Below are 25566 nucleotides of genomic sequence, written 5' to 3' on the forward strand. Positions count from 1 at the left end.
CGGGGGTCACACTCCAGTCCCGAACACACCGGGGGTCACAGCCCGGCCCCCGGACACCGAGCAGGGACACAGCGGGCTCACAGCGCGGCCCCAAAGCGCGGTCCCCTCCCGGTGCCGGGTCCCCGGTCACTCACCCCGAGCCCGGCCCGGCCCGGCCCGGCCCGGTCCCGCCGCCCCCGGCCCGCTCCGCTCGGGGCCCGGTGCCCGGTGCCGGCCCCGCCCCGCGCTCGCCCCGCCCGTTCCGGCGGCCCCGGTGCGCCCCGGGCCCGGTAGTTCCCGGGGCCGCCATGAGCGCGGCCCGGCCCGGCCTGCGGCGGCTGCGCTCGGCCCGGGGCGGCGGGGGTACGGGCAGGGGATGGGGTAGGGGACAGGGTACGGGCAGGGGATGGGGTACGGGACAGGGGATGGGGTACGGGACGGGGGATGGGGTACGGGACAGGGGATGGGGTACGGGACAGGGAATGGGGTACGGGACGGGGTACGGGACAGGGTGCGGGCAGGGGATGGGATACGGGACAGGGTGCGGGCAGGGGATGGGGTACCGGACAGGGGATGGGGTACGGGACAGGGTACGGGCAGGGGATGGGATACGGGACAGGGGATGGGGTACGGGACAGGGGATGGGGTACGGGACAGGGGATGGGGTACGGGACAGGGAATGGGGTACGGGACGGGGTACGGGACAGGGTACGGGCAGGGGATGGGATACGGGACAGGGTGCGGGCAGGGGATGGGGTAGGGACCTGGGAATGGGGTACGGGATAGGGAATGGGGTACGGACAGGGGATGGGGTACGGGAGAGGGGATGGCATACGAGACTGAGAATGGGGGTACGGGACAGGAGATTGGGGTACGGGACTGGGGATGGGATACGGGATAGGGGATGGAGGTACGGGCAGGGGATGGGGTACGGGACAGGGGATGGGATACGGGATAGGGGATGGAGGTACGGGCAGGGGATGGGGTACGGGACAGGGGATGGGGTGTACGGACAGGGAATGGAGAGTATGAAGGAGGGATCACGGTTTCCTGGGGTACGGGAAGAAGGGATCGAGGACACGGAGAGTGCAGGAGAGGGGGAGTCGCTGGTACAGGAAGGAGGGATCGGGGCTGTACTGGGCATGGGGAGTGGCTGGGGCTGCACCAGGCCCCGGCATGGCTGGGGACAGGGGCTGGGTGTCCTTGTCACGTCCCCCTCGGAGCGAGGGATGTGGCTGTCCTGGGCTGGGGATGCATCTCCAGCAGCCTCACCTGTGTTTGGGACCCCTGTCCCCCTGGTGTGACATGTGACCCCACTGCTGTCACCTGTTGCCACTTGTCTCGCAGTGTCCTTCCGCTCGCCCCTGCTGGCTCTGCTCAGGGCCGGGGGATGTTCAGTGTTTGGGTTGGGACTCAGGGCAGGGAACTCGCCCTGCTCAGGGTCCCCTGGGCGGTTGGTGGCACATGGGGCTGTCACTGAGCTCTGTGAAGGCAGCTTTCCTGAAGCCTGGAATCTCTCTGCCATCCCGTGCAGGGAGCCAGCTCCAGGGCACGCCCGTGGTGCCGAGGCAGAGCAGGAGGAGGAAGAGCGTGGCCATTGCCTATGAAGCAGGGCAGGGCGATGGGGCCGAGCCCCGGGCGCGCTGGGAGCCGCCGCGCTGGCGGGAGCAGCTGCAGCGCATCCGCCAGATGAGGAGCGGCAGGGATGCTCCTGTGGATGAGATGGGAGTGCACAGGTGCTACGACACCAGCGCACCTCCAGAGGTAACGGCATCCATGGGGAACAGCATTCCCACGGGGAACAGCATTCCCACAGGGAACGGCATCCATGGGTAACAGCATCCATGGGTAACAGCATTCCCACAGGGAACAGCATTCCCACAAGGAGCAGCATTCCCACAGGGAACAGCATCCATGGGTAACAGCATCCACGGGTAACAGCATCCATGGGTAACGGCATCCATGGGGAACAGCATTCCCATGGGGAACAGCATTCCCACGGGGAACAGCATCCATGGGTAACAGCATCCATGGGTAACAGCATTCCCATGGGGAACAGCATTCCCACAGGGAACGGCATCCATGGGTAACAGCATTCCCACAGGGAACAGCATCCATGGGTAACAGCATCCATGGGTAACAGCATCCACGGGTAACGGTATCCATGGGTAACAGCATTCCCATGGGGAGCAGCATTCCCACAGGGAGCAGCATTCCCACAGGGAGCAGCATTCCCACAGGGAACGGCATCCATGGGTAACAGCATTCATGGGTAACAGCATCCATGGGTAACAGCATTCCCATGGGTAACAGCATCCATGGGTAAGAGCATTCATGGGTAACAGCATCCATGGGTGACAGCATTCCCACAGGGAACAGCATTCCCACGGGGAACAGCATTCCCACAGGTAACACCATCCTTGGGTAACACCATCCTTGGGTAACAGTATTCCCACAGGGAATGGCATCCACAGGTAACACCATCCACGGGTAACAGCATCCTACTACCAGTTCCAGCAGGCACAGGAGAACACAGCCTCCCTCATCCTCCTGCTGCCCCTGGATCTGTCCCACTTGGGCTGTTTCCAGGACAGAAACTGGATCAGGACTCTGGGCTGGGATTGGTTCCAGGGGATGTGATGAATGTGAGGGGCAGTGCTGCTTTATGGAGCAGGCTGGCAGGGTGAAGCCATGTTCCTTTTTTCCCTAAAAATCTCTGTAGGAGTCCAGGGAAAATATCCAGCAAGGTGGCTGTGGAATGCAGAGGAATGTGTGGGGCAGGCTTGGGAGGAGCAGTGGGAGCCACTGGAGTGGGAATGTGGGGATCACAGAACCCCAGAATTGATGGGGTTGGAAGTGACTTTGGAGAGCAGCTAATCCAACCCCATGGACTTGGATCAGCAGGAGCCTCTGGAGTGGGAATGTGGGGATCATCCAGAGGAGCAGTGGGACGAGCTGGGCTCTGAGGGAGGGCTCTGGAGGACACAGCTGGACAGCCTTGGCACAGGGAATGCTGTCCTTGCTGCTCCCTGGGGAGAAGGATGAGCTGTGACCCCGGAGCCAGGGAGCATCACACGCTCTCAGCCATGTGGGCTGGCAGCTGTGGGACCACATGGAAATAGCTTCTCTTCCCTGGGGAAGCTGCGTTGTTGCTTCCAAGAAAAAGTGGATGTTGTAACCCTCAGCTCCTCACACCATTTCTTTGTACCCTGACATTATCCTGCTTCCACACACACAGGGATTTTTCCTGGTGCACCTGGTTTTGTAAACTTTGCAGGAGAGCTGGAGGGAGGATTGTGTCCCATGTTAGCCCAGGTCATTTTGGGTTAGTTGCATCATCCTCCTCACTCTGGTGGGATGGAATCGCATCTGGGAAGAAAGAATTGGGAAATAGGAGGTGATGGCCTGGCTAAACCCTGTGTGGCAGCAGCAGAGGAATCCCTGGGATTTGTCCTCCTTCTCCCATTCTCTGTCATCCCAGTTGTTCACATTTGGTTCCCTGAGGAGCTCACTGGAGCCAGACACCCAATTCCTACTGAAGCCTGGTGGGAAAGGATTGGGATTTTCAAAAGCTGCTTAGAGCAGACATTGCATGAAAAATCATTGGGTGTTTGTGCCCAGTGTGCATCCTGTGGCTCCTGGGAATGCCATCCTCAGGGAAAGCTTTGTCCAGCCCTTTGTGGCTCAGCACTGGCATCTTTGGAGAGAGATGCCAGCAGACAGAGCTGCTCCCTGCCCTCTCACAGGAACTGACAGCTGAGCTTGAAGGTGTTTCTTTTCTCCCTTTATTGTGTGGTGGAATTAGAAGGTTGTGGATTATTCCTGTTGGTTATGGATTATTCCTGTTGGTTATGGATTATTCCTGTTGGTTATGGATTATTCCTGTTGCAGCCTCTCAGAGCTGCATAGGGCTGAAGGGTGGGAGCACACCCCCCCCTGAGGGTGGGGCAGAGCTGCTGGATGCCCCCAGGCTGTGTCAGTGTCCCCTGTGTCCCCAGGTGATGCGCTACCAGGTGCTGCTGGCCCTGATGCTGTCCAGCCAGACCAAGGACCAGGTGACGAGCGCTGCCATGCTGCGCCTGCGCCGGCGCGGCCTCACCGTGGACAGCGTGCTGCAGATGGACGAGGAGAGCCTGGGCCAGATCATCTACCCCGTGGGCTTCTGGAGGGTCAGTGTTGCTCTGATCTTTAAGGTTTTCTAAGCTTTTTGATGGTTACATTTGTGTAGTGAACTTTCTTGAGCATTTTATGTAAATAACTTACTCTTCGGTAATTTTAATGGAAGAAGAGAAATTTGGTGGGTTGTTGGTTTGTCCAGTGTCATTGGAGAGGTGGCACTGTCACCCTTCAATCCACTGTCACTTTTAGAAGTCTATAAATGTCAGAGTCAAAAATTAAGAAGTCTCTTTTTGCCTTGGAAAGAGCAGTGTGTCTGCACCATGTTATTTCGTGTCCTGTAGCGACAGGTGAGTGCAGGATTGCCACATGGACACAGAAGAACCCCTGTGCCCTCCTCTCTCCCCTGGAGTCAGGCTAGAAGCTGGATTTTACACCAGTTTTGGTGCTTTGTATTGCCAGCAGGCTGGGATTGTTGGCTGCAGGGCCTGGAGTGTGCAGGAGGTTGGAGCTCCCAGCTCTCAGCATTTTGATTTCGTGTAGAAGTCGAGGCTCTGTCTCCTCCACAGCTCCCATGTGTGGCCTCACCTGTAACACACGCTCAGGAATGGTTTCTCTCCTGGGCTGTGTGTCTGCTTTCCCTGTGTTGGAGGGCAGCTTGCACTGTGTGCCTTTCCTCCTTGGTTTTGCAGAACAAGGTGAAGTACATCAAGCAGACCACAGCCATCCTGAAGCAGAAGTATGGGGGGGACATCCCGAGCACGGTGGAGGAGCTGGTGCAGCTGCCAGGAGTTGGGCCCAAAATGGCCCATCTGGCCATGCACATTGCCTGGGACAGCGTGGCTGGGATAGGTAACCTGCACTGTGCTTTTGCCATCCCTCTCCTAAATCCCAGCCCATTCCCAGGCAGAGGGGCAGCAGTGCAGCCCCAGCAGCCTGGTAAGATCCCTTTGGTTCAGTATCTGGGTAGGGGAGTGATGTGACCCTCAGCACTCACTCAGGGAGCTGTAGGATGTGAGCAGCTGCTGTTTCTCCCCAAATCTGATAACAGACGTTCCCAGGGGAAGTCACAGCCCTGGGGAGCTGGTGCCAGATGGGGCTGGACCATCACCTGCAGGTCCTGGCCTGGGGCCCCTGGGGACAGATGAGTGTTCCAGAAGGATGTGCTGCTGGATGGGAGAGCCCTGGGAAAGCCAGGAGCAGCGGGTGGGCAGGAGCTGCATCCTGCAGCCCCTCTGGTGACCATCAGCTGGACAGGCTGTGGCCCCTGCCCTGCATCCAGCAGCCCTGGGGTCTGTTGTTCTCCTGCTGTGGGGGAGGGAAGTCCAGAGGCAGCCAAACCAGCCAAGTGCTTTCCAAATAATTGTGTGCTCGGGTTTGATTTGGGAGGCAAGGCTCAGTCTTCCTGTTTACAGCAATTTCCTGGGTTTTGCCCAATTAGCCCCAGAGACAGGTTTATCACTGCTGATCTAACAATAATACACTTTGCATGCAGAGCTTTTGAGCTCAAAGCACATTATAAACACTGCTGTAAGCCTCCCAAGCCCTCTCTGCTGGTGGGTATTATGAAATGTGTTTTCCATGCGGGCAGAGGAAAGGGCAGAGATCACAGTTTGCGTAACTCAGCTGAAACTCAGGGAGGATGAGAACGTGCAGAGGGAACAGGGGCCAGGCCTGTGCCTGCTCCATGGGGCTGGGGAGCCTTGGGAGAGGCTGGCTCGGACTCTGTGAGCCTGGGGAGAGACAGACACACACCCACCCCAAATGCTTTTGGCTCCAGGCCTGGGGAGAAAATGTTTGTTCTTGGAGTGAGCCTCCCCTGCCCCGTGCTCTGTCCCAGCTGGCTGCTCCTGCTGCCCAAGGCCAGCCTGGGGGCTGGCACGGGCACCTGGGGCTCTGCTCTCTCCATTCAGGTGCGCCTGCCCCACCTGAACTCTGGCTCTCCCTCCCCAGCTGTGGACACCCACGTGCACAGGATCTCCAACAGGCTCCAGTGGGTGCAGAAGGAGACCAAGAGCCCCGAGCAGACTCGGGTGGCACTGGAGGAGTGGCTGCCCAGGTGAGCCCCTGCTGGCTGCAGGAGCCGTGGCTGCACACAGCCCTGCTTGGGGCACTTTCAGGGACTGCATTTGGGCTCCTTCCTCCTTCCAGGGTCGCAGTAGCTGCAGGTGTTTCCCCTCTGCCAGAGCCACGGCAGCAGCATCTCTCACCTGTGTGGTGGCTCTGTTGCTGTCAGATGGGTCAGTGACCACCAGTGCAGCTCCTGATCCCTGATTTTTGCCTTGCCAGGTTTACCATGACCCAAGCCAGGTGCTGTTCCTTGCTGAGCCCCGTGGCCACAGCAGCAGCATCAGCCCAGGGCTGGATCCTGGCCTCACTGGTGGTTCAGTATCAAACACCAGCTGGCACAGAGGGACATCCCCACGCCTGGCACGTGCCTGAGCACAGGCACTGCTCCCCCCAGCCCAGCAGGACCAGGAAGGGTTGGGAGGGCTGTTCCAGCAGGGACCTGGGAGGGCTGGCAGGGCTGGGACTCACCTCCAGGAGGGACAGGCAGAAGGGGAAAGAAAGGGATCCCATTAACACCACAGGCCGTTCTCACCCCTTCCAAGCAGCTGCGTGGCAACGGTGCTGTTTGTCCCCTGTCTGCAGGGACCTCTGGAAGGAGATAAACTGGCTCCTGGTGGGCTTTGGCCAGCAGACCTGCCTGCCTGTGAACCCTCGCTGCAGCCAGTGCCTCAACCAAGACATCTGCCCTGCTGCCAAGAGACTCTGAGGGCTCATCCAGCCTTGGGAGAGCCACAGAGCTGCTTGGGCCGGGCCCTGCTGAAGCTGGGCCTGGCACAGGGCTGGCAGTGTGACTGCAGGGGACAGGAGCCTGCTGCAGCAGCTCCAGGGAACAGCCACTGGCCATGGCTCAGCTCTGCAGAGGAAAAAGGGGCTTTGAGAGGCAGCAATCCTGCTGGGACAGAGCTGCGGGCTCCAGCCTGGGTGAATGGCTGAGCACAGCCCAGCTGTGCCACTCTGAGTCACTGGAGAGAAAAGCTTTGTCCTCAGGGACCTGCTGCTGCTTGTAAATACTCGTTCAATAAAGGTGGTGAGGGCTTTTTGCACCCACGAGGTTTGCTGGCGTTTGTGTGACACTGGCTGAGGGGAGGAGAACGTGGGTGACCTGAGCAGGGCTGAACCATGGTAACCTGCCCTGCCCTGCCCTAGAACCAGCTGTGCTGCCACCAGGACAGGAGCTGGGCCAGGGGACATCCAGGGTGGACAGCAGCAGGAATTCCTTCATGGGAAAGGTTGTTAAACACTGGCAGGGGCTGCCCAGGCAGGTGGTGGAGCTCCCATCCCTGGAGGTGTCCAGGGAAGGCCTGGATGTGGCACTCAGAGCTCTGGGGATGGGGACAAGGTAGGGATGAGGCACAGGTTGGACTTGATGATCCTGGAGATCTTTTCCAGCCTTGGTGATCCCAAGGTGCAGCTGAAGCCTTCCCAAGCCAGGAGCAGAGGAATCCCTGCCTGGATGAGCAATCCCTGGGTCCTGGCAGCAGCACAGGGCGTGGGTGATGCACAGCAGGGCCAGGAGCTGAGCCAGTGCCACTCTGTGTGTGCCACAAGGGTTACAGAGCCACGGGAGCCGGGCTGTGTCCCCGGGAGCTGGCAGGGACAGCACCACCCCTGCGTTTTGTTCTTCAAAGAAAGGGCAGTGCTGACTTCATTGTGGAGCTTCAAAGGCGTAATTCCAGCTCCTCTCTGAAGAGGAAGCAAAGTTTACAATGTGCTGGAGGGCTGCAGTTCCGCTCTGGGCTCCCTGAGCAGCTGAGGAAGGAGCAGATAAGTGCTGGGTACATGGCAAACCAAGTTTATTACTGACATTACAGTGTACATACGGGTTTGCAATGCTGCTGCCAGCCTTGGACTTTATTGATTTTTCTTTTCCAAGTTAAATGTACAGGAACTGAATAATTACTACTGAGCTACAACAAGATGTCAGGAATGCAGTAATGCTTCAACCAGGAGCAGTTTCCTTGGACTAACAAATTAAGATTTGCAATCTTACCAACACGGATTTGCACACCTGATTTCTTTTGATCTACATTCAACACTACACAAGGTTTTTTTTTTCCTTCCCCCCCACCTCGACCAGCAGTCTGGGATGAGGAATGGGGCGTTGACACCAGGTCTGTGCTCTCTGCTGTGCACCAGGGTGTCCTGGGGCTGCTCTGCCCTGCACAGCCCGGGCGCTGCCGGGGTTTGGCAATGTGGGCACAGCATGGGGAAGAAGGGCTCCTTCCAAACATTACCCAGAGAGAGAAAACAGTATTTTGTGGGGGGGCAGAAGGAGAGCAGGTAGCTTGAAGTGAGATGGGGAAGAGGTGTCTTGTTAATGGCAGAGCCCCGAGGGGAGGCAGCCTCTCCACATCCCCCTCACCCCCATGTCCTGTCTCGTCACCCACAGCCAAACACCTGCACCAGCTCCTCTCCAAAGTCATTATTTTCAACCTGTTCAGCCCACCGACAATCCTAAAAGATAACTTTCATAAAGAGTACTCATCTCCTTCACCCCTGAGGCTCTCCACACTCTCCTACCAGCAGCACAAGGCCACGGGCACCAGCTGCTGCCCAGGGGGGCCAAACACGCAGTGCTGAGCCCCAGCCCGCTGCTGAGGAGAGCAGAGGATGGCATAAGGCACCTTTTAGCTCCACGATTTGGAGATTCCTTAGGAAATGCGTGCAGAGCTGCTCCCACACCCACAGCACGCTGCCCAGCCAAGGGCTCCATCCCAGAGGGGCTGGGGGAGGCAGGGCACAGCCCCAGCTCCGTTCACCCCTCATCCACGGGCTGCTGGTCACTGCTGCCCGCTCCCAGCTGGGAAAAGGGGCTCTGTGCTCCCAGCCCCTTCCCAGAGCAGGGCTGGGATCCTGCTGGGGCAGGGCAGGCAGTGGGGCAGCCCCGGCCCTGCTAACCCAGCTCTGCTCCCTGGGAGCTGCAGCTCAGCTGAGTCACCCTCACCCACACCGCCAGAGGCAACAATAAAGAGCTTAAAGGACTGATCTGTAGTGCTTTAGGTGCGCTCCGAATGCCCAGAGTGGGCTTTGGAGGAGGCCAGGGGCGCTGCCCACTCCATCACAGCACAGCCTGCTCCACCTGCAGCCCCAGGGACACCCAGGCCTTTGGAGGATGGCCTGTGCAGGATGCATGTCCTCCACACGGTGACACTGCGGGGCTGGGGACACCAAAGCCAGCCCAGGGGGACCTGCAGCAGCCCCACTCCCCAGGGCTGAGCCTCAGTTGGAGCTGCATCCCTGGGCTCCCTCCTGGCAGCAGGTGTGGGCTCAGCCCCACTGCCAGGCCTGTCCAAAGGGGTTTTGTAGCATCTCGTGGTTTTCTCATCTTCGTGCTCCGTGGGGCAGGGCTGGCCCTGCTCCTCCTTCCCCTGCCACATCCACGGCTGCAGGCGAGGAGAGCTGTGTTCTCAGGGTCTGGGGTTTGCTTTTAAACCGCACCCTCTCCCCTCTGCAGAGCTGCTTGGGGTGAAAAATGGGCTTTTACTGCCTGGGCAGGAGCTGCTGGTGAGGGGGAGGTTCCTAAACTAACTGGAAACACATGGGACTTCATTAAAAAACAACAACAAAAAAAAACCAACCCAACAAAACAAATACTTTTGCTTCAACAGCAAAGCCAACGAACAATTTCCAGCCACAGTCCATTTTCCCATGCTGGGGAGCTGGGGAGGGGGTTCCTGGCACCCCCACCATGAGCCATGAGATGCTTCCACAGGGGCACTGAGCATCCCACAGGGCTCAGCCTGGGACACCAGCAAAGCCAAAACACCCCACATAAAAAGTAAAAAAAAAAAGAAGTAACAGAAGCCTAAATGCTGCAGGTAAGAAAGAAGAGTTAAAATTCTTCCAGTCCTTTCTCATAGGAACAGGGACGGCAGGCAGCCGGAGCCAGGCTCAGAGCAAGCAAGAAAAGGAGCTTTGGTCACATTTTTCTTATGAGAATCGCTGGTGAGTAACAATAATAATAATAATAATAACAACAACAATAATAATAAAAAATAAAAATAAAAAGGGCTTTAAAATACGCCTTTTGTAAAAGCAACCAGTGAAGAGCAGAGCACAAAGCATCTCACGTGGACACCGAAGGACAGGGCGTAGGCACCTCAGAAAGGTCCGAGCTGGGCGGGAGGGGAGCGGCCAGCAGGGCTCAGAAATTGCTGAAAATCTCCCGTTTCTTGTTCCAGTCCATCTGCGGCGCTCGCTTCTTCACACGCTTGGCCCTCACCTTCTCCTTGGCCTCGGCCGCCGTGGGGCTCAGGCTCAGCCCACTCTCCTCAAACGGGTCCTTCTTGTCCGTGTCACCGTCCTGGGAGGGACAGAGCTGCCAGCACTGCCAGGCACTGCAGTGCCCACGGCCCCTCGGGGCATCGCAGAGAGGCTGCAAAGCCCCAGGATCACCCCATGCCACAGCACTGCAGTGCCCACAGCCCCTCAGGGCATCGCAGAGAGGCTGCAAAGCCCCCCAGGATCACCAGCTGTGCCCGAGGCTGGAAACCCCCAGGATCACCCCATGCCACAGCACTGCAGTGCCCACAGCCCCTCAGGGCATCCCCAGACTGCAAACCCCCAGGATTTGCCATGGCACTGCAGTGCCCACAGCCCCTCAGGGCATCCCCAGGACTGCAAAACCCCCAGCTGTGCCCCATGCCACAGTGCCCACGGCCCCTCGAGGCATCCCTGAGGCTGGAAACCCCCAGGATCACCCCATGCCATGGCACTGCAGTGCCCACAGCCCCTCGGGGCATCCCCAGACTGCAAACCCCCAGGATTTGCCATGGCACTGCAGTGCCCACGGCCCCTCAGGTGGTGCAGTGCCCCTGCAGCAGCCCAAGGGTGGCTCGGGGGGGCACACAAGGCTCCCCAGAGCACAGGGCACAGCCTGCATCTCCCAGGGCAGACCATTGCATCAGGACATGCATTATTCAGGGCTCACAGGGAAAGGGGCAGATTGCAGGCGCTTGGCACAGCTGCTGCCCGAGAGGCTCTGGGTGCTCAGAGAGGCCACCTGAGCACACCTGGGGCTGGCACATTGCTGCTCCCAAGGCTCCTGGGGCAGGGCACAGCATGGCAGAGACCCCACAGGGCACAGCATGGAGACTCTGCTCTATTTACAGCAGAACCTTGTGCTAAAGATAAATTTTTGTGCGCTTTGCAAATCCTCGCTTCTTATTTTAAGAGGAAAAAAACCTGCTGAATTATTAACGCCTGAGAACGCCAATCTATGCCTTGTGTTGACTTTTGGTTGCCACTTCACCTTGCCCAACAAGTTTTGCCCCTTTCAGTGCTGAGCCACACCACAGAAACCCCTTCAGCCCAGCCTGCCACCAAAACCAACTCCTCCCCTCCTTTAAACACTCTGATAAATTCACTGTGCTCCAAACAAACAAACAAAAAAAATTATAAATTAAAAATATTACATAAAGCAAATTCTGGCTTTTGTCCTGCCAGCAGCTCTTGAGCCTCACAGTTCTGTTCCTTATGGGTTCCCAGCCTTGCTGTAGCTCATCAGTGTAATTACACCTCAGATCCCAAACCCTGCAGACATCCCTTCACCTCCCAAACTATCCAAGCAGGAATCACTGCCCAAGGAGCTGCCAGTGAACCCCCCCCAGTGCAAGGAATGAGAGGAAACTCTGGGTTTTGGTTGCTGGGTGGGTACAATTATCTCCCAAGCTTGGGAGACAAACTGAAACCTCCTCACTGCACAGCACCATGGGGCAGGGCTGCACCACAGCAGGCTGTGGAGGGGACAGGAGGTGTTTGTTTGGGGTTTTTACCTCGGATTCCTTGCCAGGGCTCTGCAGGTCGCTGTGAGATGAAGATGTGGATCCCCCGTTCAGCTGGAGGAAAGGAAAATGTCAGTGTGGTGTGTGCCAGGCAGAGTCAGACAGACACAATAACCCCCAGGGATGGAATGGAGCCTGCAGGGAGGGGGTGCTGCTGCTGAGGGGTCCCTGCACACAGGGGAGCCCCTGGGATCCCACAGAACCCCCCCAGCCCCAGCAGAACTGGGACACTGCACCTGCTCCTCTCTGCCTGGCATCAAATGGGGCTGAAACCGGCCTGGTTCAACCCCTGAGTGAAAGCTGTAGTGGGCAGTAATTAAAAGCAGGCAGCAATTAAACCAGGCAGCAATTAAAAGCAGGCAGCAGTAAAGCAGAGCTGAATGAGCCCTGGGGACCCGAGCATCCAGGCTCAGCTGGCCAGGAGGGAGGCAGGGACAGCCCCTGGTCCCTCCTGCTCACTCCAGCCCTTGCAGCCTCTCTGGGGCAGGGGAGGACTCACCTGGGTCTGTGCAGATCCATTTGTCATGGGCTGGGGTGGCACACCTGGACACAGCAAACCAACACAGAGCACACCGTGAGCCCCCTCAGCTGGGACTGCAGCCTCAGCAGCACCAGCCGGCACCCACCAGCCCTTCCTGCTGCTCCCACCCCAGCAGCTCACCCTGCCCCTTCCCCTTCTGCTCTTTCCCAGCCCACACAAAGCCTCTCCCCTCTCCCCGTGCCCCTCTAGAGCCACATCCCCTGAATTCACTCCACTGCACCCTTTTGATCAGAGGAAAACACCTGACAGGAGGAGGACCAAGTAATCTCCTTCTAGAGCCACTATCTCGCCCTTTTTTCTTTTTCTTTTTACCATTAGGTTTTTTTTTTCATAAATTCTTTAATCAAAAATCTTAAAAGTCAACTCAAAAATCTTCATCAAAATCTCCATCATGGTGTTGTCACAGCGGTGTCTGCCACACAACCCCCTCTCCAGGCACTCTGGAATTTAATTTTTTTTTTTGCTCACTTCCAATGATTTATTCTAACAATAGCCCACACAATGGCAAATTTTCTGCATTTAAGCTGCCAGTCACCACGATCAAGTCATTGCCCCAGGCATTACTGTGTCACTGTCCCAGACTAACAGATGTGTTAATTGGGACAGGATTAATAACTGAATCATGTCAAGCATGGATGCTTTCCCAAGGGACTGCTTGGGGGCTGCATCACTGCAGACTGCAGGAATTTCTGGGGCAAAGCAGAAAAATAAACCTAAAGTGTGATTTTGAGAGTGTGCTGGTGCAAAAACCTCTGTGTGGCTTTGGGATCCACGGATATATTATAAATATAAATATTTTATTGCAGTAAAAATATTTTATTCCAGATATATTATAAATAAATATTTTATTGCAGTGAATGCTGGACTCATGTTTAGAGCAGGATAAGCTCTGAGAATGAGCATCAGAAGAGTCAGCTCACACAGAAGTGATGATTATGTCTCTGGTATCATAAGTAGCTGAATTTTAAATTATTGAAACGAAAAGCTTCAGATGACAAGGAATAGAAAAGTGGGACTGGACTTCAAAACCACATGAGCCATATCTGGAAATACTTCATCTAAAAGTCACTCATTTGGTTAAAGGCTGAGGTGCTCAGGGTGAGCTGCAGGGCTTGGGAAGTGTCAGTCTGAGGTCAAAGCAGGTCAGTTCAAGAGGACTATTATTATTATTATTATTATTATTATTATTATTATTTCCTCTCACCCAGCAAACAGCAGAATTTACCAGAGCCCTTTGCTACCTGGCAGGTGCCAAACTCTGCTCCTTGCGAATGCAGGGCCTGGAGCCCCCAGGCTCCCTCCCCAGTCCCCTCCTGGAACAAGGGCTCCTTTGTGGCAGTGCCAGCAGCCAGCCCCTGCTCCTCCTGCAGCATCTGACACCCTGTGGCTCCCCAGCAGTGCCTGACCCATTTCTGGGGACAAATCTGCCCATTGAGCATCCCGGGAGTCAGATAAGGAGCAGCTGTGCTGGGAACACAGAGCTGCCCATTGAGCAGGGCACAGCCAGGCTGGAGCAGGGCAGGCTGGGCAGGGGATGAGCAGCTTTCCCTGCCAGGTTCCAGCAGCCAGGAGAACAATTCCTGCCCCAGCCGTGCCCCGATCAGCCGGCGTGGAGCCCTTCCCTCTGCACGGGGACTCTGCAGTGCCCACGGGCTCCCTGGCTGGAGCAAAGAGCAACCAGGGCATCACAGAATCGTGGAGTGACTGGGGCTGGAAGGGAGCTTAAAGCTCACCCAGTCCCACCATGGGCAGGGACACCTTCCACTGGAGCAGCCCTGTCCAACCTGGCTTTGAAGGGTCCCCCCAGTGATGATGAGAAATCATCACCCAACCACCCACCCACCAAATTTCACGTTCTTGTAGCTTATCAAAAGCATGACACTGGAGATGTCAAGATGGCTGCCACACACAGCCAAGGACAAAAGACTTAGTGCTAACCTTACTGTCAGTTTTTGCTGGGTATATACATGCAAGTATCCGTGCTCCAGTATCCCAAAGCCCAGCACACCTCAGCGCCCGGGTGGCAGCGAGTTCCAGAGTTAATTATTCACCGGGTAAAAGCAACAAAGCGTTTTTTGGCTGGGGGAGGGTGTATTCTCAGTATTTATAAATAGCTGGGTGGTGCTCAGGAAACCACTGAGGGATGAGGCAGGAGGGAAACGTGACTGTGCCTGGCTCCCGGGACCCCAGCCCTGAGTCACCCTGGCAAAGGAAGGCCTCACCTTTGCTGTGCTCCTCCGTGGGGGTCACCCCCAGCTTCTTGAAGTACTCGTCTGTCTCGGGGTCCACCACCAGCAGCCTGGCCTCGCTCTCCCTGGCCTTGATGTGGGACACGACCTCCGAGTGCCGCAGCCCCTCCACGTTTATCCCGTTCACCTGCACAGGGACAGCATCACAGCCCAAACCCAGCCTCCCAGAGCCCCTCCTTCCCTAAGGGATGGCTCTTTCCTTTCTTTATTCCTTTGGGATGACAGGAAGGCTACAGGCTTTTTCCTCCCCCCTCTCCTAACCCCCCCAGAGCATCCTCTGTGTTACCTCACACCTCTGGCTGCATCCCAAACACATCCACGGGCAACCACACACCCCAGGCTCCCCCCAAAACCCTCTGCCTGCCCTCTCTGGTGCTGCCAAGCCCAGCCTTCCCCTTGAATGTGCCCCAGATCTCAGGCTCCCTGTGGGCACAGGGGGCTGGGTGCACCCCCGTGTTCCTGAGGCATCACTGTGCCATCCTCCATCCCTCTGCGAGGGAAACCTGAGATTCTTGTGCCCCTGATGGGCGAGTCCCTGTGCCCGGGGCAGGGATTCATCCCTCCCTGCCCTGCCCTGCCCTGCGTGCGAGCCAGGACCTCCAGGGAACTCGAGCCCGATCGTTCCTGCAGGAGGGGACAATGGTGACTCAGGACATTGTGCAGTGAATGAATCACCCTTTGTCCCACCGGGAGGGGCCCAACAGCCTCGGCACGACCCAGAGCTCCTCCTCATCCAAAGGGACGAGCAGAGCCTGGGCTCCTCACTCTGGGATCCCCTCTGCAGGGAAGGAGGCTCCCCTGCTCCCCAGGGCACAGCTGCAAGGGCTGGGCTGAGGAGAAACCCCTTCCAACCCCTTCCAGGCTCTGCCCCTCATCCCAGGTGCTGCCAGCCTCAGCTGCCAGCTCACAGCCCTGCTCCATCCCTGTCCTGCCACTCCAGCTCACCCCAATCCATGCCAGGGCTGCTCTGCCCCCACCCTGGCACAGGCCTGTGGACATCAAATATTTATCCCAGCCCCAAAGAGCAGGCAGGGAGGGGATCAGGTTCCTGAGCTCACCAGCTCACCCCGAGCTGCTTTGTGTGTGCCAGGCCCTGGGCCAAGCCCATCAATAAATAACAGGACCCCTGGATGTGACACCAGCCCGGCAGTGCCACCCGTGCCCCGCGCCCGGCCTGGCCCCACGCTGCTCCCAGCATTAAACTTTGAGCTGCTGGGGACAGGCACAGCTCCCACTGCCTGGGGACTAATTCCTCATGGGGCTGGAAAGCAGGAGAGAGCTCTGCTCTCAGATTATCCCAGCTCACTCTCTTCCAGGGGTGCTAATCCATTCCTGCTCTGAGCCGGCAGCGAGGCCACAGCTCGGTCCCTGTGGGTGGTTTTGGGGTTCAGCCTCCTGGGGAACTGCCCAGCAGGGAATATCCATGTGCTCCCACAGGGAAAGGGGTGATGGCTGCTGTGTCTGCCCAGACAGGCAGCTCTGGATGGGGGCACCTCCTTCTCCAGGAACAACACAACACATGAACCAAAGAGAGGGCAACTCCCAGCCCCATCTTGGGCAAAAAGCGCTGTCCAGCACATGGTAACCAGCAAGATGCTTCCAAGAACACTTCCCCCCCCAGCTTCCATAATTTTGTGTCTTAAAATCTCTGCAAAGCCTCTTCCCCTATGTTTCCAAGCACTCCCTGGCAGGGCATCAGCTCAGCTGGGCAGCACCAGCCTGGCCTTGTGCCCACAATCACCTGCCTGACCCTCCCTGGTGCCAGCCAGAGCCAGCACAGCACCCTGGGGACACGGGTGGCCTTGGCAGTGCTGGGGCAATGGCAGGACTCAGCAGTCTTGGAGGGCTTTTCCAGACTCCAAGTTTCTACTCTGTAATCCCACCCAGAGCTCCCAAATGCCCACTTGGAGGAGAGGAGCGAGCACAGAGCCGGAGCAGCCGTGCCAACCCTGGCCCTCCAATTACAGCACCACAGGGGGATCGGGTGGGGAAGGTGATGGGCTGGGGGCTGTCCCAGCTTGCCCAGGGTCCCACCCTGCTGCTGAGCCCTCGTTGTTACCTCCACCAGGCGGTCCTGGGGCCGCAGGCCTGCCCTGGCTGCGGGCGAGTCGGGATCCACGGAGCGGATGAACTGCCCCGGCCGCGACTTCTCGCTGTGCAGGTTGAAGCCGTAGCCATTGGGGCCTTTCTTCAGGTGGCACAGGCGTGGGCACAGCTCCTTCTGGCCGTTCAGGTCCTGCTTCATGGAGGAGAGGGTGGGGGAGACGAGGCCCGGGGGTTAATGGATGGTTAATGGATGGTTTTGGGGTGGCTCCAGGCAGATGTGACTGTAAATAGAGCCCCGAGGAAGCGCCGTATCTGCCCCCCGTCCTCAGCCTGGGGACAGCTTAACAAATGGATTTCCTCTCATTGAGTCTATTTTCGAAACCCAATTGTCCAAAAGCACTCCAGAAAAATGAAAACAAAACAAAAAAATGCATTTCCTTCAGCAGGAGTGGCTCAGATTCATCCACCCATAGGCTGGGACCCCCCTGGGCAGGGAGGAACCGAGGCCCAGCTGTGCTCTGGCCAGGCCCACCCAGACCTGGGATTAACCTCAGTCAGGTATTTAAGGCAGGGCCACTCCCTTGGTCTCAGTGACACCAGCATCACACACTGGTGCCATCATCCCAGTCCCTCCTTGCTGGGAGGGGATGAACCCAAACATCCAAGAGCTCCCTGCAGCTGGGGAAGGCTGAGCTGGGCAGGATGAACAGCACAGGGGCACAGGAGGAGCTCAGTGCTTCCCCTCGTGCCATGGAAAATGCTTTATGGCTCCTCAGGGCAGCCAGGGAGCAACAACTCCTGGTTTTCTGCAGGTCTTCAGGAGCCACCACATTCCCAGCAGCTGCCCTTGTGCCAGGCAGCTCCAGCTTGTGGCACAGCATCACATCCCTGCCAAAGGCACCTCGGAGATCCAGGGCGCTCATCCTCACCCAGGCTTTAGGGGAAACATCGCCCCTGGATGAGTTTTAACCTTCCCTCAGCAGGAGCAGCACTGCTCCCTGCCTGCCCACGGAGAGGATTTGCCTGGGATCACATTCACAGGGGAATCTCTCACAGCCTTTCCCACCAAATTAAAAATCCAGGCAGCAATTTCCTCCTCCTTTCCCCCCTGGCTGAGAGGCACCATGAAACTCCAAACCTCCCGACTCCCCTCAAGGAGGGATTTTACAGAGGAGAACAGAGTGGGGTCACACAGAGTGATCTACCAGGGGTCCCTGTGCTGGGGATGGAGTTTGCATAGAATTCCAGATGGGGTGGAAGGGACCTTAAAGATCCCCTTGTTCCAGTCCCCTGCCATGGCAGGGACAGCTCCCACTGTCCCAGGCTGCTCCCAGCCCTGCCCAGCCTGGCCTGGGGCATTGCCAGGGGTGCAGGGGCAGCCCCAGCTGCTCTGGGCAATCCTGGCTGTGGCTGCAATGCCCAGGGGGGACAGGTGTGGATCAGGGCTCAGCACCAGCCTGAGCAGCCCAACCCCAGCGTCCAGGGAGAATCAGGGATGCAAAATGACCAGCCTGCACACCCAGGATGGCTCAGGAGGGAAGGAACCACTGAGGGTCATGCAAGTCCAATCTCCAATTCTGTTCAAGCAGAATTCCCCAGAGCCCATCACTCAGGATTGAGTCTTTCCCCTGGCACAGAAGGGGCACCTTACCCACCAAATTCCTCAAAAACTGCTCACCTTACCCACCAAATTCCTCAAAAACTGCTCACACAAGGGTCACCACCAGCAGTGCCCATCACAGGCATGGAGGCACACGCAAAACTGCTCCTGAATTTTACAGAGATTCCCTCAGCAAATGAGTTCTTTATTAAAAACCAGCTGGTGGTGTTGGTATCTCGAACCCAGATGGGTTCATAAAGGGGAATAATGATCATATCAGTGACAGCCCCAGCCAGGACAGGGCTCCAAGGCCCTCCTCTACCTGCTCACACCAGGGCAGCCCTGCAGCCCCATCCCCTCCCGTGCACCTTTAGCCCTGCTGCACTTTTCCCATGGCCCCAGAGCAGGCAGTTCACCCTATCTGCAACCATTTCCAGCCTGCCTCCGAGCTCTTCGGGCTCTGAGGAAAACAGGAAATGATTCAACTGCAGTGACCTTAAAGGACACACGGGGCTCTGTGTGCAGGACAAGGGGAGCGCCTCTGGGGTCACCAAAGTGCAGCTGGGATCACCAAAATCCACCTGGCATCACCTATTCGGGTTCAAAAAGGACCTTCTAAAGCCATTTTCCTCCTGCTCCATCCCTACAGGGTCAGAGCTCCTGCAGCAGTGTGACAACACAGAGAAACCACTGAGAATCACCCAAAAATCTGGGCTGGAGGTGCTGTCCCAGCGTGGGGATCCCTCGGGGACACCCTGGCAGGGTCAGTCCCTCCTCCTCCTCCTCCAGGGATCAGCAGTGAAATCAAATTACTCACTGAATAAACCCCAGAGGGAAAAGCTCCACTGCAGGATCCCCTGGCTGGGAGCTGCTGATTTGTGCCACGTCCTGCGTGGGCTTGTGCTGCTTCCACTGCAAAAATCTTCAATTCAAGGCCCTTAACTGGAACGAATCCAAGACATTTATTTTTAAATACATACATATAAAAAAATAATCCGAATTCAGCATCTGTTCTGGGCAGAAACCCTCGGGGAAAACTGCTTATCCCCCTGCAGAGATGATCCAGGGCTTTTGCCGGGCTCTTAAACCTCCCAGCTAAGGCAATCCTTGGCTGCTGGCTAAACAGCTTTTGGAGCTGAGCTCTGCAAAGCCCCTCTCTGGGATCAGGCAGAGCTGAGCCCCTGCTCACACCCCAGCTCTGGAGCTGCTGCCTCTCCTGCCAGCTCCTCTCTATTCTCCCTCTGCCCCGTTGTGGGAAGATGTTTCCCCGGCTCCCGGGGGGATGCGGCCCCTGTGAAACGCGAGTTTCCCTGGAAGAGCAGCGTTATGGTCGGGGCTTCCCGGGATCCTGCCCAGAAGGGCTCCGGGGGAGGCTGCTCCCCTCTCACGGCCAGCGCTGCATGCGAAGGATCGAGTTACGGGCGCAAAGCAGCAAAGCTCAGCTCCATTTTTTCCTGTCTCAGAAAGCCAAAAATTGCCCACACACCAAAAAAAAAAAAAAAACCCAAAACAAAAACAAAAAACACGACCAAAAAAAAAAAAAAACCACCAAAAAAAAAACCCAAAAAAACCCCCAAAACAAAACAAAAAAAACCCAAAAAAAACCCAACCCCCCCCAAAAAAGACAACAAAAAAAAACCCAAAAAAAACCAAAAAACCCCCAAAAAACCCAAAAAACCCCAAAAAACAAACAAACAACAACAACAAAAAAAAAAACAACTCCCCCCCCCAAAAACCCCACAGAAAAAAAAAAAACACAAAAAAAAAAACCCCAAAAAACCGGCTAAATGAAGATTTTGCCAAAAAAAAAAAAACCTGCAAAATGAAGATTTTTTTTTTTCTCCCCAGGAATCCAGGCACTTCCAGTGGGTGCATTAAGCAGGGCACACTCCATCCCTGTCTGTGCCATGCCCAGCAACGTCTGTGCAGGTAAATCCTGCCTGGATGATGAAGTGCACTCACAGCCCAGCCCAGGAGCTGCAGCCTGGGGCAAAGCTGCTGCATTTCCCAAGGAAAAGGTTTCGGAAGCTCAGCTCAAGCTGCTCCATTTAAAAATGCACAAACAAGACATTAAATAACAATGAAACATTTTCAGAAAAAAATTTTAAAAAAACCTGATTGGGTGTTGCCAGCTCTCACAATCTCATGGCAACTCTTTGCAGCATCTGATTTTTTATTTCCCCTTGGAGTTCCCAGCGCTGCTGATGGGAACTGGGGTCCCTCAGGGGCTCACCTGTGCTCACCTGGGGTCACCTTGGCCCCTGGGTGCCCCAGCCCTGGCTCTGTGCCACCCCTGCAGTGACCAGGGCTGTTCCCATTTGGGGGCTGGAGTCACAAATGTCCCCAGCCCTGATTAACGAGGGGGTTCCACACCATTAATTAGCACGTGGCAGCCTCCAGGAGAGCAGAATCCACTCCCAGGAGCAGCAAAGGGAGCCAAACTCCCCTCCTGGCTTTGAGGGGCAGCAGAGCATCCCCCAAGCTCTGCCATCCAACCAAGCCCACCTGGCCCTACAAAAACCCCTGCCCAGCTCAGCAGCGGTGCCAGGGACCCTCCTGTGCCACTGTGACCCAGCCCTGAGCCCAGCACGGGGGTGTCCCCTGCTCCCCGCAGCCCGGGGTCACCACTGTCCCAAAGGACTCACAACACCAACCTGCACCTTCACAGCCCCCCAGCCTGACCCTGAGCAGGGACAGGGACAAAAGGGACATTTCAGAGCCAGCCCAGAAAGCTGCAGGACCATCCATGGTCTCTCCACACCCATGGCCTGTGTCCCCACACTGGTGGTGGCCAGGTCCCAGGACTGAGGTCCCAGACTGTCCCCAGCCCCACAAAGGGCTAAAATGCCTTGAAAGCCACGGTTTAGGGCTTTATTCCTAATAAAGGAATTAAAAGAAATACTCCACACCAGAGCCAGCGTGGACAGCAGCTCCCCTGGGTCCTCCAGGAGAGGAGGAGGAGGAAGAGGAGGAGGAAGAGGGGGACACAGACACACACAGAGCTACTCTAGAGGCCGAGGCCAGGCTGGTACCATCACCCTGGGTCCTGCTGGCTCCTGCAGTGCCTTGGCCACGATGTCACCCCCGACCTCCTCCCTGCTGAGGGGCACCCAGCCAGGCTGGCAGGGCAGGGTGGCCCCGGGGTGTCCCCGGGGTGTCCCTGGGGTGTCCCTGGGGTGTCCCTGGGGTGGCCCCGGTGGCAGCAGCAGCTCCAGCCCTGCTCCTGCCCGCAGTGGGATTTGCTGGAGCTGCACCCAGCTCATCCCCTGGGTGTGCCACAGTAATCACCGGGATCAGGGCTCCTTATCAGCTCAGTCCTGCCTGGGACCCCCTCCCCCTGCTCCCAGCACCAGCCTGGCCCCCTGCCCACCCCAGGGGCTCTGCCCAGAGGCTCCTGCTGGGAACTGCACTGTCACAGAATCTTTTATGAGAAATCCTTTCATTAGGGTTTTTTCTCCTGAGAAGCTGAGAGGCCTCAGGTAGAAATGCAAACAATGGTTATCTGCTGCTGTGGAATGCAACAGGTGCATCTGGGATTGGGCTCATGTGGTTGTTTCTAATTCATGGCCAATCACAGCCCAGCTGGCTCGGACTCTCTGTCTGAGCCACAAAACTTTGTTATCATTTTTTCTATTTTATTCTTAGCCAGCCTTCTGATGAAATCTTTTCTTCTATTCTTTTAGTATAGTTTTGATATAATATATATGATAAAATAATAAATCAGCCTTCTGAAGCATGGAGTCAGATCCTCGTCTCCTCCCTCAGAGCCCTGTGAACATGGTCACACCCCAGCACCTGGATGCACTCCAGGATCACCCAGGACAGGTCAAACCTTTCCATCCCTGCTTGGCAGGGCTGGAGAAAACCCAGGCAGGAGCACTCCTGCCTAATTTACATTGTTGACATACTTTCAGCCAGCAGCCATGGTGTTTCCTCTCCTTTTCCTGTGGTTTTGGTCAGAAAATGGCTCCTTTGCTCCCTCCAGAACAAACCTCAGCTGCTGAACCCACCAGGGCTGGGGGACACCTGGGCATGTCCTGAGGGGACAGAGAGCACTGCTCAGAGCCCTGCTGTGCATCCCCACCTCCGGCTGGGACTTCTCCATCCCCTGCCCTTTGGATATTCTGCAGTGCAGGCAGCAGCACTGGGGGATGCAGGGCAGGGGATGCACAGCCAGCCCCAGGGCTGGGGGGCAGGAATGCAGGAGCCTGACCCCAACCCAAGCCCCAGCAGGCAGAGGAGGGAGGGGCAGCACTGGAAAAGAGCCTGGAAAGAGCCAAGGAAGGGGAGAAACCAGTGCAGGAAAAGGGCCCAGAAGCACCAGAACAAGGGACCCATTTACCCCCCCTGCCAGGGGCACCCTCCCTCGGCAGGACTGGTCATGCTGGGAGCTGAGGTGAGCTTTCATTGCCACTGCTATCACCACAGGCCTGTTGGAAGCTCAAAGGCTGCTGCCTGGGCAGGATTTAGGGATGTGCTTTACTTTAAGCAGGTTTTTGTCACCACTGTGGGAAGGGGAGGGGTGAAACCCCGCTGTCCCCCTCACTGCAGGGATGAGGAAAGCTGGAGAAGCAGGAGCCCCCAGTGGTGCCAGCAGTGCCCACAGCCCCTGCCAAGGGGAGCAGGAGCTTTGGGACAGTGCCATGGCTGGAGCAGGATTGCTGCCTCCATTCTCCCCCTGCTCAGCAGGGCTGGGCTCCCTCCCCTTCCCCAGGAATGACCCCAGAGGGGACAGCAAACACCCAAGGAGCCTCAAACCCACGCAGAGAGAGGGACTGAGGCTGGGGGAGGCAGAGCAGCCCCAGGGCGGCGCTGTGGGGAGAGGACAGGGCAGCTCTCCCCCATCCCCAGGGCTGCCAAAGCACAGCCAGGATGCTCTGGGGGCTTCCCAGAGCCTGGCTGGGCCTCAGATCCAGGATGGGATGCTGCAGGCAGGCCCCTGCACACTGCTGGGAGGGCTTGGGGCTCGTTCCATCCATCCATCCATCCATCATCCATCCATCATCCATCCATCCATCCATCCATCCATCCATCCATCCATCCATCCATCCATCATCCATCCATCCATCCCTCCATCCATCCCTCCATCCCTCCATCCATCCCTGCTGGGAGGGCTTGGGGCTCGTTCCATCCATCCATCCATCCATCCATCCATCCATCCATCCATCCATCCATCCATCCATCCATCCATCATCCATCCATCCATCCATCCATCCATCCATCCATCCATCCATCCATCCATCCATCCATCCATCCATCCATCCATCCCTCCTGGGAGGGCTCAGGGCTCACTCCATCCCTCCCTCCATCCCTGCTGGGAGAGTTCAGGGCTCATTCCATCCCTCCTGCCTTGATGGGAGAGTTCAGGGCTCATTCCATCCCTCCATCCCTGCTGGGAGGGCTCGGGGCTGATTCCATCCCTCCATCCTGCCCTACTGGGAGAGCTCAGGGCTCATTCCATCACTCCTGCCCTGCTGGGAGGGCTCAGGGCTCGTTCCCTCCCTCCCTCCCTCCCTCCCTCCTGCACACTCTCCCCCGCTCCCCTCCCCGGTCTGGAGTCAGTCTGAGCGGGCTCAAATTCCAGATGTTTGGTGAAATGCTATAAATAACAGAGGGGGAGGGGAGACAGGGCTGCTGGGACGCCAGCCCCACCAAACAGCAGCAGATGTTCCTCCCCTTCCTGCAGAGCTGGGACTGGGCAGCTCCAGCATCCAGAGACACCCCCAGGCAGAGGGCTTGCACCAGCCAGGAATGAATCCTTGGGCAGGAGCAGAAAATGGGAATGAATCCTTGGGTAGGAGCAGAAAATGGGAATGAATCCTTGGGCAGGAGCAGAAAATGGGAATGAATCCCTGGGTAGGAGCAGAAAATGGGAATGAATCCCTGGGCAGGAGCAGAAAATGGGAATGAACCCTTGGGCAGGAGCAGAAAATGGGAATAAACCCTTGGGCAGGAGCAGCAAACAGGAACAAATCCCTGGGTAGGAGCAGAAAATGGGAATGAATCCTTGGGCAGGAGCAGAAAATGGGAATGAATCCCTGGGTAGGAGCAGAAAATGGGAATGAATCCCTGGGTAGGAGCAGAAAATGGGAACAAATCCCTGGGCAGGAGCAGCAAACAGGCTGCTCCCATTTCCATGCAGCCACAGCTGTAATTTCCACCCACCCCGTTCCCAGGAGGTGTTTCAGCTCTGACACCAATGGTCAGAAGAGGAAAACCTGCCAGCACTCCCCCAGCACAGAGGAGCAGCCCAGAGGCACTCAGGGCATCTCCCCCTTCCCAACAGCTCCCACGTTCACATCCCAGCAGGACAAAGCCCAGGAGCTCCCAGGGGCTGCCCGTGCCCATCTCTGCCCCGCAGAAAAGGAGCTCAGGGGTGGCTCAGCTGCCACCAAAAGGCTTTTGGGAGAGGCTGAGATCACCCTAAAATCAGCAGGGTCGCCTTCAGTGTCCCCAGGAGGAGAGCTGCAGGCTCCTGGTGGTGACAGCACAAACTGGGCTCACCTGGTGTCACCTGTGCCACCCTCACCTGCCCGCCCCAGCACTGGGCTGCTGCACCTCACTGAAACCCCCTGCATTATTCAAATTATCCAATTGTTTCAATTGCTCCAGAAGCACTAAAAAGGCAGGTACAACAAAAAATAAAAAAGCAGGGGTTTATTTTCAGGGCAGCAGGCACTGAGGCTTGTGCTGCTCCCCCAGCAGCCCAAGGGTTCATTCCCATTTCCTGCTCCTGCCCAAGGGTTTATTCCCATTTTCTCCTCCTGCCCAAGGGTTTATTCCCATTTTCTCCTCCTGCCCAAGGGTTCATTCCCATTTTCTCCTCCTGCCCAAGGGTTCATTCCCATTTTCTGCTCCTGCCCAAGGGTTCATTCCCTCCTGCCAACCTGGGGGGCTGCACCAGCACACAGCCAGTGCCCTCTGGATGCATCCATCCCTCCCTCCCTCCCTCCCTCTGGATGCATCCCACACGTCCTGAGCCAGCAGGCAGCACAAAGGCAGCGGGTGAGGATGGCAGGGAGTGACTCCAATTAGCAATGGAACACATCCAGCCTGGGCTCCTCAGCAGGATCCACGGCCAGGCTGCAGCTGATAGGGCAATTTGGATATTCCTGGGATAATTCCTGGTAAAATTTGGATATTCCTGGGATAATTCCTGGGATAATTCCTGGTAATTTGGAT

General features: G+C 57.0%; 2 protein-coding genes across 3 annotated transcripts in view; one reads left to right on the forward strand and one right to left on the reverse strand.

Annotated features, from left to right (window-relative positions):
- Nucleotides 1-263: 263 nt before the first annotated feature.
- LOC118700329 (endonuclease III-like protein 1) lies at nt 264-6996 on the forward strand. The gene is made up of 6 exons (XM_036404744.2): nt 264-342; nt 1514-1743; nt 3978-4148; nt 4788-4947; nt 6049-6154; nt 6748-6996. Exons 1-6 carry the CDS (start codon nt 288-290, stop codon nt 6869-6871), a joined length of 846 nt encoding a protein of 281 aa, XP_036260637.1. The 5' UTR covers nt 264-287; the 3' UTR covers nt 6872-6996.
- Nucleotides 6997-7941: 945 nt separating this feature from the next.
- Nucleotides 7942-25566, reverse strand: part of LOC118700326 (Na(+)/H(+) exchange regulatory cofactor NHE-RF2-like) — a 35366-nt gene continuing 17741 nt past the window's right edge. The window contains exons 3-7 of one of the 2 annotated variants that reach the window (XM_036404741.2): nt 16798-16977; nt 14712-14865; nt 12448-12491; nt 11940-12002; nt 7942-10468 (exon numbers count right to left, since the gene is read on the reverse strand). In XM_036404741.2, coding sequence (XP_036260634.1) covers nt 10310-10468; nt 11940-12002; nt 12448-12491; nt 14712-14865; nt 16798-16977 — 600 coding nt within the window. In that variant the 3' untranslated portion in view covers nt 7942-10309. The remainder of the gene's footprint in view (nt 10469-11939; nt 12003-12447; nt 12492-14711; nt 14866-16797; nt 16978-25566) is intronic. The other variant, XM_036404742.2, reaches the window with a different exon arrangement.

This window comes from Molothrus ater, unplaced genomic scaffold (genome assembly GCF_012460135.2).
Source record: "Molothrus ater isolate BHLD 08-10-18 breed brown headed cowbird unplaced genomic scaffold, BPBGC_Mater_1.1 matUn_MA552, whole genome shotgun sequence".
NCBI lineage: Eukaryota > Metazoa > Chordata > Aves > Passeriformes > Icteridae > Molothrus > Molothrus ater.

Excerpts from the sequence above, each read along its gene's own strand:
- LOC118700329 (XM_036404744.2), top strand. The coding sequence starts at position 288 with ATGAGCGCGGCCCGGCCCGGCCTGCGGCGGCTGCGCTCGGCCCGGGGC. Across the intron at positions 343-1,513 it reads CTCGGCCCGGGGCGGCGGGG|GGAGCCAGCTCCAGGGCACG; the intron begins GTACGGGCAGGG and ends CATCCCGTGCAG. Across the intron at positions 1,744-3,977 it reads ACACCAGCGCACCTCCAGAG|GTGATGCGCTACCAGGTGCT; the intron begins GTAACGGCATCC and ends CTGTGTCCCCAG.